Source organism: Rhineura floridana, chromosome 7 (genome assembly GCF_030035675.1).
Source record: "Rhineura floridana isolate rRhiFlo1 chromosome 7, rRhiFlo1.hap2, whole genome shotgun sequence".
Lineage (NCBI taxonomy): Eukaryota > Metazoa > Chordata > Lepidosauria > Squamata > Rhineuridae > Rhineura > Rhineura floridana.
In genome coordinates this window covers 139,464,542-139,483,605 of record NC_084486.1, presented here as the reverse complement: position 1 = coordinate 139,483,605, position 19,064 = coordinate 139,464,542, and the positions used below count along the sequence as shown (strand labels likewise).

At 43.6% G+C, this 19,064-nt stretch overlaps 1 protein-coding gene and 1 non-coding gene across 2 annotated transcripts in view; one reads left to right on the top strand and one right to left on the bottom strand.

The window, feature by feature from the left end:
• Positions 1–17,781, top strand: part of ZMAT3 (zinc finger matrin-type 3) — a 95,346-nt gene extending 77,565 nt beyond the window's left edge. The window contains exon 7 of the mRNA XM_061637366.1: positions 17,724–17,781. Within this exon, the coding sequence (XP_061493350.1) occupies positions 17,724–17,775 (52 nt within the window). The 3' untranslated portion in view covers positions 17,776–17,781. The remainder of the gene's footprint in view (positions 1–17,723) is intronic.
• LOC133389846 (5S ribosomal RNA) lies at positions 2,437–2,555 on the bottom strand. Its single transcript, XR_009764162.1, has one exon. It is a non-coding gene; the product is annotated as a 5S ribosomal RNA (ribosomal RNA).
• Positions 17,782–19,064: the final 1,283 nt, after the last annotated feature.

Below are 19,064 nucleotides of genomic sequence, written 5' to 3'. Positions count from 1 at the left end.
TACGCTGTTTATACTTGTTCTTATGGTTGTTGGATTTTAAATGGCTTTATTTCTTGTTGTGAGCTGCCTTGGTTTCCAACCCTACCTCACAGGGTTGTTGGAAAGACTCCATACACGCACGCCCACACACTGCAGATGTATAAATACATACAGCCCATATAATAGTTTATTGTCAAACCAGTTGGTCATTGCAGAAAAATCAGTATTAGTTTCCTACAGAATAAAAATTGTAATACCTAAGTAAGGCCTGCCTACTTGCTTTAAAATAGGACTGGAGGAGGAGGGGACAGAAAGAGTTAGAACACAAACACAATTCTTTTTTACATTCACTCCAAAGTCCCGTTGATTTTCAGCACATTCATGACCATGTCTACTCAAAAGTAAGTCCTATTGAATTCAATGGGATTTACTCTGGGCATATGGGATTAACATTGCTTTTACAAAAGCAAGTATTGGAAAGATTTTCAGAACACTGCCCAGGATCTGACTCCTGAACACAAGAGGGAAAAAACCTGAAATGTATATACTTACCCAATTTATGAGCTTTTCAGATAAACTGAAACACAACCCTGGCTTCACTGATTGGCTGCAATCCTGAACGGGCGGGGTTAAAGCTACAAAGTGCTATACAGTACTGTTTAAAGAAAGATTTAATAGTCGGGGGGTGGCTGACGTTTTTATGTATATCTCGAGAACCGGACCACCTAGAAACTTACTTTTTTAAAAAAATTAAAGCTGAGAATCCGGGCCACCTAAGGGGCTAACCAGACGCCGGGTGGCATGCAAAGAATCCGGGTAAAACCCGGCTAACCGGGCAATATGGCAACCCTATCTACCACCTCAACTGGGTTTTTTGATGGATTATGTTTCAATGTTTCTGACTTGCTGCTTTCAGGACTGGCTCTACCATTAGGCCGGGTGAGGCAGCCACCTTAGGCAGCTGGGTTTGAGTGTCATGAAAGGGCATCAAATTGCTTGTTATTTATTATTGTTGTATTTCATTGCCAGGAATGGGAAGAGAAGATTCTTGGATTTTCTTCATTAGGTGCCAAAATAATATGACAGGCCACAGGTACTTTTGTGTGTGCGGGGGTGTTATTTGCTCTGCCTCAGGCAGCAAAATATCTTGGGCTGGACCTGTCTGTTCTGAATTTGAAAAGGCCGTTTGGCTTCCTTTTCCTTCATTCCCCTGTGTACTGGAATAATCATCACATGAATAAGGTGATAAGTCTATATCTGGGATGTCAGAGAATTCAGATGAAAACAGAAACAGGAGCAGAAATGGCCAATGTTTGCTTATTCATCCCATGTCTGGAACGGAAATCTGGCAAATGTGATCAGTATTCGCTGTTGTTGTTGCTTTCAGTCTGCAAACAATACCTCATTGATCATGTTGTCCCCCCTCATTTGCATTGTGTTTTCTTTGCACTGATCTAAATGGGGTGAAATAATGTAATGACAATGTAACTGACATAATTTACAAAATTTCACTACAGCAGATATAGAGACAAACAACATAGGTTTTGGTGGAAGATGAACTGCAGTGGAACAGAAACAGTGCTGCATGCAACAAATAGAGGGCAGAGTGGGAAACGATACCTTCTTACATCTCTAGATGAATAGTCAGTTTAAATACATATATTTTGAACACCACATTTCTGGCCGTTTCAACAACTGGAATCATCTGGAAGAAAGCATTGTCTTTGAGACATTTCTGACTGAACAGCAGCGCTCTGAAGCACTCCTTTTAAAAACAAAAATGAATAAAAATAGCATTCCAAGAGCAATCTCTGTTTAATTAGCATCTTAAATAATTCTAGTTAGGTCATTGCCCCTTTCAGAGAAGCTCTGCGGTTTTAGTTGGCTGTGGATTATCTTTCGAAAACGAGAGACTTCCCATTTTAATTAAAAAATACAATCAAGGGAAATGAAAGTTTGATCCCATGAGATACCAGGATGGTGGATGATGGTCCCACTGAGGACTGTATAATTAGTACTAACAACAGCTGCCAAATCCTGTCTCTCCTCCCCCCAAAAACTGTGCCTCACTCTGGCTGCTGTCCGACAATGTAAGCAAGGGACGGGAATGGGATGGGATAGTGATGTAAAGCTGGGTGAGCTTAGAGATGTGAAGAAAAAAACCAGGAAAACTGAAAAAATTGAGATGATTTTTTCCATTTTTCCCCAGGAAAAAAAAGGATTTCCCCCCTGAATTTTCCCATTCTCCCCCCCCCTAGGTGGGCATCTCTAGGTGGGCTAGATTTCTACTGCTGGCCTTAGGTGAGACTTAGGCTGTCTTCTGGATGTATCATGTTGTTATATGCCTTCAAGTCGATTATGACTTATGGCCACCCTATGAATCTTATATATATATATAATTCATAGGGTTTTCATGGTAAGAGGTATTCAGAAGCGGTTTACCAATGCCTTCCTCTAAGCCTACGGCACCTGGTATTCCCAGGCGGTCTCCCATCCAAGTACTAACCAGGCCTGACCCTGCTTAGCTTCCGAGATCAGACGAGATCGGGCGTGTTCAGGGTAGTATGGCCATAGGCTGGATGTATCATACTACATTCTAGTCTGAGTGCCATAGCATATGCAGTCAAAATGGCAACAGCCACACACAAGAGGGAGGTATCAGTAGACTTGGAGCAGCCCTCTCAGTAGTACAACATATATATTAAAAACCCTAACAGCGGAGGAGGGGGGGAGAATCCTAAAACAGCCCAGTGTGGGTTAGATGTGCTCAGGGCCCACAGAATGCTGACTGACCATTGAGAAAGAAAAACATTGAAAACTGAGAGGGAGGGGAAATGGAGGACAGAGGAAGAGTCACATTGATATAAAACCCCTAGAGAGAACCATCTCATTGTCTGGATAGGTCATGTCCTGGTACACATTGAGAAGCTGTTTTTAAAGGTCCCTAGGGATGGAAGCATGAGCTATCCATTGAAATCAATGGAGAAATCCAAGATTTTAATGTAGCTGAGAACAGGCATCAATGTGTTTTGCCCCCCCAACCCAAATGGAGGAAAAATCCAAAATGCATGAGAAAATATCCCAAAACAGTTCAATGAGGCTTGAGGATCAGTAAGCACAGAATGCTGACTGAATGTTTGGGTGTGGAACAGAATGAGACTCTAAACAGAAATATTTCACAAGGCAAATTTTGTTGCACGTTCCACTTGTGTAAATAATGTTTGAATCATGAATCTGATACATACCCTTTGCACCTTGGACAGCTGCTTGAAATTTCAAACTAAAACCTGGAGCGGATTCACTGCCCCACTGACATCAGAGCTACTAGTCTCCACTGTTTGAATATCCTTTTGGCCTGATCAATGACTTCTTTTGTGAGAGAGCTACTTTGGGAAAGGGTGGGATAGCCACCACCAGCAACCAGAACTGGCCAGCTGCCAAGTCCCATTGCCTCAGCTCAGGGGAAATTCAGGCCCAGGGACTGAAAACAGCCATCCAGGCCTCTCTGTCTGGCTTTCAGGACTGTCCCCAGCCATGCATTCTCTCCAGGGGTCACATTCCTCACTGTCCCTTCTGTCCTGTCCGACGTCGCGAGATCCAGATTCAGATGTGGCTGTGAGCTTTTCTCTTTTTATTAAAGTTACAGTTACATCAAAAGCAGTGCGCCTCATTAACCTAACTATGCTTTCTAGGAACTTTCCCCTGACTAACTCTGACTAAGCATGGCTCCGCAGCGATACGATATTGACTCAGCAATGAACCCCTTCCTCTGCACCCCCTTAAGAAGGCTTGGCTTTTGCGCAAAGCTGTTGGCTCCTCCTTAACATCTGTTGAATCTCCTGCTTCTGCCTCTGGTGTGCGTGGGGCAAAGGGGACTGGCTCTCTGCTTCCCCCTCTGAGAGTAATGGGCGGTCAGTTGGCTTGACCATGGGAACTTGTGGGGTGCCAGGCTGGGAAACGTCAGGTGAAGCAGGCAGTGCCTCCACTGTGGGTGCAGGCGGGTGAGGTATGTCTAACAGACCAGACTCCAAAGGGGCATCCTCTGACAGTGCTGGTTGCACTTCAGTGGGGGGGGCAGGATCGGGGGGAGTCGAGGTGTCAGTGACTGGGAGCTGCTTGCTCTGTGGTCTTTTCCAGCTTCTTGTCCCCTCCCCCAGCTCATCTTAACAATCCTCAGTATCAGAGTCTGATGTTTCAAAGCCTCCCCTCCCAGCCTGGGTGACAACACCTTCTTGGCACTCATTTTGAATGTTTTTCCCTGGCTGAACTATGTCCTTGAACTCTGATAATGCCTTTTGTTTCCTGGATGGAGGACAGAGAGGGGAGTTGGGCCTTCTCAGTGGTGGCCCCCAAATTATGGAATAATCTTGTTGACAAGGTGCACCTGGCGCCAATACTGTTATCTTTTCGGCGCCAGGTCAAAACTTTCCTCTTCTCCCAGGCATTTTAGCATGTGTTTTTAAATTTTTTAGATTTAAGCCTTGTAGCTGTGCAGCGAATGGGGTGGGCGAGAAGGCTGTCTATCAGGATCACAGTTAAGGAGGAAAGGGATCAATCCATTCCATGCCTGTTATTAATGAAAGAGAAACCAAAGTCGTAGCTGCATGCTATGCATTTAGCGTAACTTGTCATTAGCTTTTTTGCCCAATGTGGAAAAGCAGACAGCAGTCCTAGTGTTTTTAATTTTTTTTTAAAAAATGTGTTTTTAAATTGTTTTTGGTGCTTCAAAATTTGTATATTTGTTTTTAATGTTTTTAATTGCTGTAAACCACCCAGAGAGCTTTGGCTATGGGGCGTTATATAAATGTAGTAAATAAATAAATATGTATAGGAAAAAGCCTATGGTACAAAGGCAAAAGTTACATTCATTGCTGCACTCAGTTTTGCCTTGGGCCCTGCTCACCCCTGGTATGTGGCCCCTGGGAGGTTGGCCAGAAGGGAATGTGGCCCTCAGGCTGAAGAAGGTTCTCCTCCCCTGCCTTAGCCATTGCTCTTTCCACATCCCACTGTCACGTGTGAACTGACAACTGAAATGCTGAGGTGACAGATTTGGCCCAATTGTTACCAGCTGTGGATCTCTGCAATAAATCTCCTCTGTAACTTTCCAAGGATAGTCTAAGACTTCTTTATTTAGTAGAGCTAAGTTGAGGATACAGGAGTTGTTTTATTGATGCAGGTTTTTTTTTTTTTTTAAATTTTACTGCTGGTAGAGCAATAATCCAATCCTATACATGTTTACTCAGAATTAAACCCCATTGAGATCAATGGACCTTACTCCCCTAGGTAGGCATGCACAGGATTGGGTTGGTAGTGCTTTAGTTCTGTCTTCCAGAAAAGTGGACTATTCTTCCAGTCCCATAATCAATCAATCAATCTTTCTTTCTTTTCTTTATTTATTACAAAATCCAATTCCTTTGTTGATTCTATCAGCCATAGATCACAATTTGTGAATGCTCCAGAGCATTTGAGATGATTCATGCCACTCTTTTAGTGTGTCAGTATGTGGGTGGATTCAATCCACACTGCAGCTGTGCCCACGCTGAAGCTGTTCTCGCCTGATAGTTTCAACGATATTTACATTATTCTCATATGCCCCAATGGTTGATGTAGATTGAATTTACACCTAATACTAGAGCTTTCCTTCCAAATGTGTGCACAATATTCATTATCTTACTTCTTCTGTGAGATGTATTGTTGAACCAAAACAGGTCATTACAATTAATTGTTTTACTTAGGAACTTGAATTTTCCAACTGTGCTAATGGGTCCTTAAAGATTGGAATGAAACGTTCTGCGACAATTAAAAGAAGTTGGATTGGTGGCATTTATATGCAACCATGCAGTTCTGAATTGCACAAAAGTACATTTCCAGTTGAATATTTCAAACGTTCTTTGCCAAGGCTTACTACCTGATGGCATACAAATTAGCTCACTCATTTTGCTTGCTCATTTTACAGAGTGGTATTGGAGGAGAGCTTTGTGCATACCATGGATTGCGAAAAAGACAAATAATTGGGTGTTAGAACAAATTAAACTGGAACTATCATTAGAAGCTAAAATGATGTAACTGAGGTTATCATACTTTGGACACATAATGAGAAGACATGATTCACTAGAAAAGACAATTATGCTGGGAAAAACAGAAGGGAGTAGAAAAAGAGGAAGGCTAAGCAAGAGATGGATTGATTCCATAAAGGAAGCCACAGACTGAACTTACAAGATCTGAACAGGGAGGTTTATAACAGATGCTATTGGAGGTCACCGATTCATAAGGTCGCCATAAGTCATAATCAACTTGAGGGCACATAACAGACATAGAGAGCACCATAGCTAAGGCAATGAGACCTGGTGGCTGGCCATTCACAGGGTATGTTAGAAATGGGTACATTTCCAACCAATTAAATTATTAGTATCAGATACATTCCAACTCCTCCTATTTACTGGAAGGGTTCTCGTTTTCTGCTCTCCTCCTGTCCTCTAGCAAAACTCTGTTCCTACTTTGTTTCTGTTTCAGTTTTGGGTGATGCCTTGTTAAATGTTCTAGTGTTATCTTTCTTCAGGGTTCACTCCTTGCCCCAGGATCTCCAGCAGTTAATTCCTTGAGGGGTGTGTGTGTGTGTATCCTGCCTCTAGTGCACATCCGTGTACATGCGTGTGCATGAACACTAAGGCACCATGTAACGTACAGCACTTTAGTTCTTTAACCACAACAATAAAAACTTATTTCGCTTTTTTAATCAGTGGAAGAGGCAATTGCAGACTAAATGAACACAACATACAGAAGGTAGAGCAGAGCTTTCAACAGTGTGTTGTTGTGGTATAGGGATCAGGGTGTTGGTTTAGACAGTGAGTGATCCTTGGTATAAGAATGTGAACACCACAAGCATGCCCCTATTTTCCACCTGTAAAATCGGAGGGTATGATATCTCAAGACTCACAGCTGTATTAGGCAACCTCTTATGCTTTTTTAAAAAATATATCCTACCTTTCTTCCATCATAGAACCCAAGTCAGCATCCAAAGAGTTCCTGGCTGGGATCCCATTCAGACACTAACCAGACCCAGACTGTTTTAGCTTCAGTAAGTTCTCTGCATAATCTTTCTCATATCCTAGACCCTAAAACCTCAGACATTTCTAGAACCTCATACATTTCCAGCTAGCCTACGTTCCACCATACTGTCCCCATAGTGCTTAATTCAAGGAGAATGGTGGGTCTTCTAATACCTGTTTCTTGAACCTCCACAGGAGCTCTTTGCTAGGGGTATGATTCTTGCTTTTGGTGCAACTGGAGAAAGAGAGTCCAGACCTTTGGGGAAAGGCCATAGCTCAGTGACAGAGCACATGCTCTGCATGCAAAAGGTCCCAGGTTCAAACTGCTCTATGATATCTCTAGGTATGGCTGGGAAAGATTCCTATTTTGGCAAGCCACTCCCAGTCAGTGTAGACAATACTGAATTGGATGGACCAATGGTCTGACTTGGTATAAGGAAACTTCTTACATTCCAGTTTAATTCACAGATAATAATGTTTAGAAAGAACTCAAACAGATTGAATATATCCTCAAAATCAAGTGGTTATCAGTGCAGTCCTATTCATGTTTACTCAGGTCTCACTGTGTCCATTGCAGCTTGCAGTGGTAAGTAAGGTGCTAGTAAGTGCTTGCTGGCTTCCCATAGGCATTTGGTCAGCTACTGTGACAGTAGGTGGACATGAGGTGGACAAAGACCCTGATCCTTGGCATAGTTACACCAAAGTAAGCCCCACTGAACTCAGTGAACCATATTCAACTAACTCACTGTGCTAGCAGAAGCCAGTACAAGGATTCCTGCAAGTGGAATGGGACTTTCCCCCTCTCCTCCCTGGCACCCCATGCCCTCCCCAAATCTGCTCTGGATGGTTGGAAGAACCCCCAGGACAGTACGTGGGGGGAGGAGAAGGGAGATTGTTCCACTGGGTAAGTGGAAATGCTTCTGCTGATGGGACAATCCTTTTAGCACTACATAAAGTACAACCTCCCCCTTTAGGATGCACACCTTAACATGGTGAGGGGGTTTGAGAGTGTTGAAGAAGCTGAGAGCAATGCCATCAGGAGTCTAGACCAAAAGGCTAGACTCCTAGCAGGGGCACCCATGGCGGAATGGTCAAAGCTGAGACACCAAACTAAGATGCATCCAAACTCAGAGGAAGGCAATGGTAAACCACCTCTGAATACCTCTTACCACGAAAACCCTATGAGCAGAGTATCCAAAATGCAATACGAGATAGTGCTGGAAGATGAGACCCCCAGGTCAGAAGGCACTCACCGAGCTACTGGGGAAGAACAAAGGACAAGTACGAGTAGCGCTGTGACTAATGACGCAGCTGGGTCAAAGCCGAAAGGAAGCCCAGAGGCTGATGCGCACAGATGCGAAAGGAGAGTCCGGAGTTGTACGACGCACACAATAGGAACATGGAATGTGAGAAGCATGAACCAGGGAAAGTTAGAAATTGTCAAACAAGAAATGGAGCGTATCAACATTACAATACTTGGCTTGAGTGAATTAAAATGGACTGGAATGGGGCATTTCACTCACCAAGCACCCTGTCCAGGTGACGACTGGTTTGGAGTGTCTCCACCTTGTGGTGGGCCAGAGAGACAGACTGGGAATTTTGTTGGTGTACCGCCCGCCCTGCTGCCCAACAAATTCCCTAACTGAGCTGACAGAGGTAGTCTCAGAGGTATTGTTGCGGTCCCCTAGACTATTGGTACTGGGGGACTTCAACGTCCATGCCGAGACTGCTTTATCTGGGGCGGCTCAGGACTTCATGGCCTCCATGACAACCATGGGGCTGTCTCAGGTTGTTACTAGCCCAACGCATGTGTCGGGACATACTCTTGAATTGATCTTCGCCATTGGGCATGGAGATGGTGATCTGGTGGTTGGGGTTTTTTCATCTATCCCATTGTCATGGACAGATCACCGCTTGCTGAAGTTTAGGCTCACAGCAACCCTTTCCCTCTGCAAGGGTGGGGGACCTATTAAATTGGTCCGCCCCCGGAGACTAATGGATCCTGAGGGTTTCCAAAGGGCTCTGGGGGATTTTCCGACGGAGAAGACTGGCGCTCCTGTCGAAGCCCTGGTTGAATTGTGGAATACGGAGATGACCTGGGCGGTTGACACGATCGCTCCCATGCGCCCCCTCCTATGTAGAGCTCATACAGCTCCATGGTATACCGTGGAGCTGAGAGTGATGAAGCAAGAGAGGAGGAGGCTTGAGTGCAGATGGAGGCGAACTCCCGACGAATGCAATTATGCCTTGGTAAGTGCCTGTTCTAAGTGGTATATAGTAGCGGTGAGGGCAGCAAAAAAGAGATATTTTGCTGCCACAATTAAGGCATCTCTCTCCCGCCCAGTGGAGCTCTTTAAAATTGTACGAGGGCTTTTACATTCTGGCCCTCGGGATATTATAGATTCATCTGTAGCCCGCTGTGATGAGTTCGCGAGGCACTTCCAGGATAAGATTGCATGCATTCGCCGGGACTTAGACTCCAATATTATGGCAGTGGGATCTAATGAAGCATCCAGAACACGGTCTTGTCCTTATTTATTGGATGAGTTTCAGTCTGTGCAGCTTGAGGATGTTGACAAGATCCTTGGACTGGTGCGGGCGATCACATCTGTGCTGGACCCTTGCCCCTCTTGGCTGGTGAAAGCTGGCAGGACCGGAACCGCCGGCTGGGCCAAGGAGATAATAAACGCCTCTTTGAGAGAGGGAGTGGTCCCTGACTGCCTAAAAGAGGCGGTAGTGAGACCGCTCCTGAAGAAACCCTCTTTGGACCCAGATAACCTGAACAACTATAGACCTGTGGCGAATGTTCCGTTCTTGGGCAAGGTGCTGGAACGGGTGGTTGCCGGCCAGCTCCAGGGGCTCTTGGATGACACTGATTATCTTGATCCATTTCAATCCGGTTTTAGGCCCGGTTTTGGCACTGAAACAGCCTTGGTCGCCCTGTATGATGACCTTTGTTGGGAGAGGGACAGGGGGAGTGTGACTCTGTTGATTCTCCTTGATCTCTCAGCTGCTTTTGATACCATCGACCATGGTATCCTTCTGGGAAGACTCACGGAGTTGGGAGTTGGGGGTACTGCTTGGCAGTGGCTCCGCTCCTACTTGGTGGGTCGCCACCAGAAGGTAGTGCTTGGGGAACATTGCTCGATACCCTGGACCCTCCATTGTGGAGTCCCGCAGGGATCGGTACTGTCCCCCATGCTTTTTAACATCTACATGAAGCCGCTGGGTGCGGTCATCAGGAGTTTTGGGGTGCATTGTCATCAGTACGCTGATGACACGCAGCTCTATTTCTCCTTTTCATCTTCTTCAGGTGAGGCTGTTGACGTGGCAAACCGTTGCCTGGCCGCAATAATGGACTGGATGGGAGCTAACAGACTGAAGCTCAATCCAGACAAGACTGAGACGCTGTTGGTGAGTGCCTTCTCTGCCCAGATGGTGGATGTTCATCCTGTTCTTGATGGGGTTACACTCCCCTTGAAGGAACAGGTTCGTAGCTTGGGAGTTCTTTTCGATGCTTCCTTGTCTCTTGAGGCCCAGGTGGCCTCGGTGGCACGGAATGCTTTTTACCATCTTCGATTGGTAGCCCAGCTACGTCCCTATCTGGACAGTGACGACCTTGCCTCAGTTGTTCATGCTCTGGTAACTTCTAGATTGGACTACTGCAATGCGCTCTACGTTGGGCTGCCCTTGAAGACTGTTTGGAAACTACAGCTAGTCCAGAATGCAGCGGCCAGATTGCTGACGCGGACCAGAAGGTCTGCTCATATAACACCTGTTCTGGCCCATCTGCACTGGCTTCCTATTTGTTTCCGGGCTAGATTCAAAGTGCTGGTTTTGACCTATAAAGCCCTACACGGCATGGGACCGCAATACCTGGTGGAACGCCTCTCCCAATATGAACCTACCCGTACACTGCGCTCAACATCTAAGGCCCTCCTCCGAGTGCCATCCCATCGAGAAGCTCGGAGGGTGGTGACTAGAACTAGGGCCTTTTCAGTGGTGGCCCCCGAACTGTGGAACAGTCTCCCCGATGAGGTGTGCCTGGCGCCGACGCTACTATCTTTTCGGCGCCAGGTGAAAACCTTTTTATACTCCCAGGCATTTTAAAGTGTATTTTAACAGTATTTCACTATTATCTTGTATTTTGGACGTTGTTTGGTTCTTTTATTGTTTGTTTGTTTTTGGTTCTTGATTTATTGTATTTATTGTACTTATACACTGTGTTTGTTTTATCTTTTATGTACACCGCCCAGAGAGCCTTCGGGCTTAGGGCGGTATATAAATTAAATTAAATAAATAAATAAATAAATTTCCAATCAGGCAACTACAAAATATTTTATGCAGGAAATGAGAAATCAAGAAGAAACGGGGTTGCTTTAATAGTGAGAAGTGATGTAGCAAAAGCAATTAGGAGCTACAACGCAAGGTCTGAGCAAGTGATATCAATGAGATTAAATGGGAAACCTATTAACATAACCATCATCCAAGTCTACGCTCCAACATCAAACGCAGAAGAAGAGGAATTGGAGAGATTTTACGCAGAAGTACAGGAGGTAATTGATCACACACCAAAGCAAGATATGATAATCATGGGGGACTGGAATGCAAAAGTAGGGAACAGAGAAGAACTAGGAATTGTGGGGAAATGGGGCTTAAGTGACAGAAATGAAGCAGGAAAAAGACTTATTGAATTCTGTGAAGCCAATGATTTGTTTCTTGCCAACACAGTTTTTGAGCAACCAAAAAGATGGCTGTACACATGGACATCACCAGATGATCAATATAGGAATCAAATTGATTATATAATTGGAAACAGAAGATGGAGAAGTTCCATACTTTCTGCAAAAACAAGACCAGGAGCAGACTGCAGTACAGATCATGAACTGATCGTATTGAAAATCAGAGTAAAGCTAAAGAAGAACAACAAAGCACTCATAATGCCAAAATACAATTTAAATAACATCCCAGAAGCATATAAAGATCAAATAAGGAACAGGTTTGAGGCTTTAAACTTAGTTGACAGAGAACCAGAAGAACTATGGACTGAAGTCAGGGACATTATCAGGGAAGAATGCAAAAAGACAATACCTCTTAAAAAGAGAGAAAGACCTCAATGGATGACTGAAGAAACTCTTAAAATGGTTAAAGAGAGAAGGAAAGCAAAAGCAAAAGGAGATAGAAACACGGTCAGAACCCTAAATGCAACTATACAACAACTAATATGTAGGGACAAAGAAAACTATTACAATAGTTATTGTATAGAAATAGAAAAGGACAACAAAATGGGAAGAACAAGAGCCCTATTCCAAAAGATTAGAGAAATGAAAGGGAAATTTAAACCACGAGTAGGGATGTTGAATAATCAACAGGGGAACACACTGACTGACCGAGATGAAATAAAAGGAAGATGGAAGGAATACACTGAAGAACTCTATAAAAGAGATGACAGGATGACAGATTCATTCATGGAGGAACCATATGATGAAGAACCAGAAATTTTAGAATGCGAGGTGAAAGCTGCTCTTAAAATTCTTGGAAGAAACAAATCACCAGGAATAGACGGCATACCAATAGAGTTGTTACAAGCTACTGAGACTGAATCTGTCCAAATTTTGACAAGAATTTGTCAACAAATATGGAAAACTAAACAATGGCCCACAGACTGGAAGCATTCAATATATATCCCACTTCCAAAGAAAGGGGATCCCAGAGAATGCAGTAATTACCGAACAATTGCCGTAATATCCCATGCAAGTAAAGTAATGCTCCAGATTCTACAACAAAGGCTCTTACCATATATGGATCGAGAAATGCCAGACATCCAAGCTGGATTTAGAAAGGGAAGAGGCACCAGAGATCATATTGCAAACACATGTTGGATAATGGAACAGAGCAAGGAATTTCAGAAGAAAATCACCCTGTGCTACAGCAAAGACTTTGACTGTGTAGATCATGAAAAACTATGGAATGCTTTAAAAGAAATGGGGGTGCCACAGCATCTGATTGTCCTGATGCGCAACCTATACTCTGGACAAGAGGCTACTGTAAGGACAGAATATGGAGAAACTGATTGGTTCCCCATCGGAAAGGGTGTGAGACAGGGGTGTATTTTATCACCCTATTTGTTTAATCTGTACACAGAACATATCATACGGAAAGCGGGATTTGACCAAGATGGAGGTGTGAAAATTGGAGGGAGAAATATCAGTAATTTAAGATATGCAGACGATACCATACTCTTAGCAGAAACCATTAATGATTCGAAACGAATGCTGATGAAAGTTAAAGAGGAAAGCACAAAAGTAGGACTACAGCTGAACGTCAAGAAGACTAAAGTAATGACAACAGAAGATTTATGTAACTTTACAGTTGACAATGAGGACATTGAACTTGTCAAGGATTATCAATACCTCGGCACAGTCATTAACCAAAATGGAGACAATAGTCAAGAAATCAGAAGAAGGCTAGGACTGGGTAGGGCAGCTGTGAGAGAACTAGAAAAGATCCTCAAATGCAAAGATGTATCACTGAACACCAAAGTCAGGATCATTCAGACCATGGTATTCCCGATCTCTATGTATGGATATAAAACTTGGACAGTGAAAAAGGCGGCTAAGAGAAAAATTAACTCAATTGAAATGTGGTGCTGGAGGAGAGCTTTGCGCATACCATGGACTGCGAAAAAGACAAATAATTGGGTGTTAGATCAAATTAAACCAGAACTATCACTTGAAGCTAAAATGTTGAAACTAAGGTTATCATACTTTGGACACATAATGAGAAGACATGATTCACTAGAAAAGACAATAATGCTGGGAAAAACAGAAGGGAGTAGAAAAAGAGGAAGGCCAAACAAAAGATGGATTATTCCATAAAGGAAGCCACAGACTTGAACTTACAAGATCTGAGCAGGGTGGTTCATGACAGATGCTCTTGGAGGTCGCTGATTCATAGGGTCGCCATAAATCGTGATCGACTTGAAGGCACATAACAACAACAACAAAAGTACAACCTAATGGGATTGACTTCTGAGTAAGCATACATAGGGTTAAGCTGTAACCAGTCAAGCACACCACTCATCTACCCCTAGTTTGATGTACGGTGAGACTCGTCATCATAAGCAGTATACAAGACAGTAAAGCAATCAGATGACCAGTTAACCATGGGTATAACTGCAGTCCATAAGGCCGGGGGGGGGGGGATATAGGCAGAAGCCATTCACAAAACACTATGCAAAAGACCATGCAAAGAGGCTGCACTTCCTGAACTCTAGAATTGTGTGCAGACACTGCTGGCAAAGTATACCTGCAAACATGAAGACCAGAAACTTGCTTTAGGAAAAGAAACAAATTAATGCATGAATTCTCAGATGCTCAAATCTTGTGTCAAATACCATTTTCTATATATATATCTTCATGTACCTTCTATATATGTATCTATGGAGTCACTTGGAAGATCTAAAGCTCTGATTACATTAAGCTGAAGAGCCAAAGTTTATTCTGCAATTATTTCACCTGCTTTCACATCACAAATCAGAATTCCACTCCAACTCTCTCATGCAGTCAGCAGGGGACATAGGTCTTTTAAAAGCTTTAAAGCCACCTAAGTGACATCTTTCCTCTTAAAAAAAAAAAGAACCTGGGAGGATGGAAAAATTTCTCAAAAAGGCAGATAAAATCATCCTTGCAAGTAAACGTAAGTGTGCTGCAATAGATTCCAGAAACTGCACCTTTCATACGTTCTGTATGCTAAGGCATTTCATAATGACATTGATGAAGCCTCATCATGACCTTGGACAAATTTTTATCACACCTCCTTAGCAGCCGCATCAGCTCCTTGACAGTCTCTAAATAGGATAGAGTCAATCAAACATTATTACTTAGTATTGTGTAGCTTTCTAAACTGTGCAGTTTCTGAACCAGCTGTAATTCAATCCCACATGTTACATTTGGCCTAAGAAACCTGCACCTCTCTATTTCTGGTTCCTAGCCCAGATTTCTGAAAGTGATTATTGGCTTGACATAGTCACTACGGCCTTTGGCAATCTAGTCTGAACAGCATAAGAGGGAAATGTACAATCAGAATGAAGCAACATTTCTGATGCTTTGAAAGGCCTAATTCAAGCAGCCGCAAGTTATTAGCTAGCGATAGCTAGGGTTGCCACCATTTTTATGTTACCCAGCTCCCATGCCTTTAACAGAAGCAGAAAGGAGGCACTAGATGAGGGACAGGGACATAAGAAGAGCCTGCTGGATCCGGACAGTGGCCCATCTAGTCCAGCACCCTGTTCTCACAGTGGCCATCCAGATGTTCACAAGCAGGACATGAGCACAATAGCGCTCTCCCCTCCTGTGGTTTACAGCAACTGGTTTTCAGAGGCATGTTGCCTCTAAAAAGAACCTGTGGCCCTCCAGATGTTGTTGGGCTCCAGTTCCTATTTGCCCAAGCTAGCATAGCCAGTGGTCAGAGACGATAGAGTTCTAGTCCAGCAAGGTCTGGAGGGCCACAAGTTCTCTATTCCTATGTCGTGTCGTGGTCTGATGCAGGGCCGGCACCACCTTGACACAGGCCCTCAGGCACCAGCCTGCTGCAGGCCCCTGCCCCCCTCTGTATGTCTCTGTGTGTGCATGCACTTACATATGCTCATATTGATGCCCCCGCTGCTATCTTGGATGATGGCAGGCATGCGTGCTGATGTGGGAGGTGAAGCAACTGGGCGTATGTGAGTGGTCATCAGCTGCATGTGCATGTGGAGGTGATGCCGACTGGGAATGTGGAGCTCCTGCTCTGACTGCAATCCGTGCCACCATCCGGTCACAGCCTGCACCAGCTGCAGCTTCCAGACCAACCTCAAGGACAGCCCCACATAGAGTGTATTATAGTAATCCAGCCTGGAGGTTATAATTTCAGCAATGGATGAAGACAGTTTTATTTGCCCAGGTTTTTTTTAAAAAACCGCTGACATTAAAGCTTTAAACCTGAATAAGCTGCTGTTTTTATCAACTAGGCCAGGAGCAGCACCCTCACTTCTATCTCCCGAACTTTAGCTCACATCAAAGGTGGGGAGAAAATTATGCACTCCCCATCCCTGGAGTTCCCTGCGCTCACTGGGGAGTAGGGTGGGGTGGGGGGATTCAATTCAGCTTGCATTTAAAGCCGAACTTACCTAACATGTACTTTCCAAAACAATACACAAACCAAAATGCAGTCTCCCTTCAAAATCCTAATTTCTCTGAATTTTGCCATGCAGTTCTCTAGTCAAGTAATACATGCAAAAATGCATATCCTAAGGTAAAGTGTGCATATAAACGCAAATATTAGTGAAAATAACATATAAGTAACCTTGTATTAGGGAAAATTGCTTTACAAAAATGCATATATAAGGCAAAATTGCATACAGAAAGGTGTACATTAGGATAAAGTTGCACTGAAATGCTAATAATTTTCACAATGACTTTAAAAATGCATATGTTGCAAGCTGATGTGGAAATGTGAAGGACTGAATTTAAGACTGGATAAACGAGAAACTGAAATTGATATATTTGCCCATCTCTATCAGGGAACACCCACAATCATTCCTACCTAATATGTGTATCTTTACTGTGTTGTAAGCCACCCTGGGATACAGAATGGGCCACTAACCATTGAAGAACAGATTATAAATTTCATAAATACATCTTCTAGATGTGCACACAGTAGAACTTTGGTGCAACAGGTTAACAAAGGTTGTAATCCTCCACTAGGGATAGAAAAATCTGTCTATTTCGGTTCTCTCCGTTTCTAATTTTTCCAATGTTAAATTCAGTTCTCTACATTTCTACAGTGATCTGCAAATTTTTTAAAAAACAAAGCCTCATGAAAATTCACCCATTTTAGTAGGCAGTTTTGACAAAGGTACACATTTTTGCAAGCCATTCATTATTTCATGCCTTTTCACATGTTATTTTCACTCATGTATTCATTTTTATGCACACTTTCCCCTAATATATGCATTTTTGTAAATGTTTCATTGCAAATTGCATCCCAAGATTTTAATAAATGCAAATTTCAGAGGATGGCTATGTTTTGGTTCTCATATTGTTTCGGAAAATGCGAATTTGATACATTCTGCTTGAAATGTGAATTGAATTGAAATTCTCACCCATCCCCAGCGGCGTCACTAGTGGGAGTGCAGGGGTGTGTGGACCTCCGGCGCGCGCCCTCCCAGGTGCATGGACGGGGGTGGCTGGCCTCACACACTCACCACGCGCTCCAGGCTGGCGGTGGAAGGCCCGTCCCGGCTTCACCGCCAGTGAGCGGGCACCTGCTTTCGGTCTCGCCCACCCACCTCTGAGGAGGAGTTGGCTGCGCCGACCCGGAGAGCTTCTCAGCTCCTTTGCCAGGCAACGGCGTGGGGCAGGGCGGATCTGGGTGTCACCCCCCTCATGGTGTCACCCGGGTGCGGTCCGCACCCTCCGCACCCCAGTAGTGATGCCCCTGCCCATCCCTATCTTCCACACACTTTCCTGGGAGTAAGTCTGATTAACCTCAGCATAGACTACTTGTAAGTAGACATGCACAGCATTGCACGTTAAATTCCAAACTGTGTTTTTCATGTGTTTTTTAGTGTGTTCAAGAGCTGTGAAAGAATATTAAATGTCAGGAAGCAATGGAAATTTACCTGGGCATCTATTGTATTTTTCTTTCTCTTAGGACATCTGGCAGCATCGAACACAATAAGATTCTGAAGCCAATTAAAAGTTAAATATGCTAAATCAACTTGTGTCAGAGAGTGCAAGGGAAACAGTCCCCAAAGAGAGGCTGAAAGAAAAGAGCAACAGAAATAAAATGGTGATCTATCATCTAATCCCCAAATATTTTGTTCTATTTAGGATGAAAACTGAAAGAAAAATTCCGTTTCACAATTCTGTATTTAGCAGAAGTGGATTGGCATTAAGATTAATCTCCTTCAGTCATGTTAGGGAAAGCCTGGCTCAGAAATTGCTCAATTGTCAATATTTCCAATTTGTGCAGGGCACATGTTTATTGGAGTAAATTTTCTCAGAGTAAATTTGTATTAGGCTAAGAGTGCTCAAGTGTAGATAATGGAAATGAATGGGAATGGCATTTGGTTAGGCCTGTTTGGAGAGCTGCAATTAGAGAGGTCAAGGAGTGTTCCTTATGAATAAGCCCCAACACCATTAGAGTTTCCTTGGATAGTGCTGATTCAGCTCTGCTCACAAACTGAAAGCCACACAATCCCCACAAGCAACAATTGCTGCTCTCTGCTTCGCCAGCAACAGCTTCTGTTGTTTTCTGGCCTTTCCATACTACTTGATAGAGAGCAGCCTTCCTTAACTGAGTGGCCTCCAGATGTTTTGGACTACAATCCCCATCATCCTTCCCCACACTTGCTTGGACTGATGGAATTGTAGTCTGACAAGATCTGGAAGGTAATTGGGTGGGGAAGGCTGATTCAGAAGCCCACAATGCTGCATAGCAATCGTACTATTTCTTTATTTATTACATTTAAATACCGCCCCATAGCCGAAGCTCTCTGGGTGGTTTACAGTAATTAAAAACAATAAAAACAAATATACAAATTTTAAAGCACCAAAAACAATTTAAAAACACATTTTTTTAAAAAAAAAAATTAAAAACACTAGGAGCGCTGTCTGCTTTTCCACATTGGGCAAAAAAGCTAATGACAAGTTACACTAAATGCATAGCATGCAGCTACGACTTTGGTTTCTCTTTCATTAATAACAGGCATGGAATGGATTGAACCCTTTCCTCCTTAACTGATCCTGATAGACAGCCTTCTCCCCCACCCCATTCGCTGCACAGCTACAAGGCTTAAAAAAACACTTTTCCACTGGCATCAATGGGAGCTTTCCCCCTAAATTGCACCAGAGAGGGGATTTTTGCCTGGATCACAGTAGTGGGAAAGAATAAACCTCCCCTCCCTGCATTCTGTGTTTTGGATAAGAATCTAGACTTCCTACACCTGGAATAAATTAAAGAAAAAAAAAAGACATAACTGCATGCTACGCC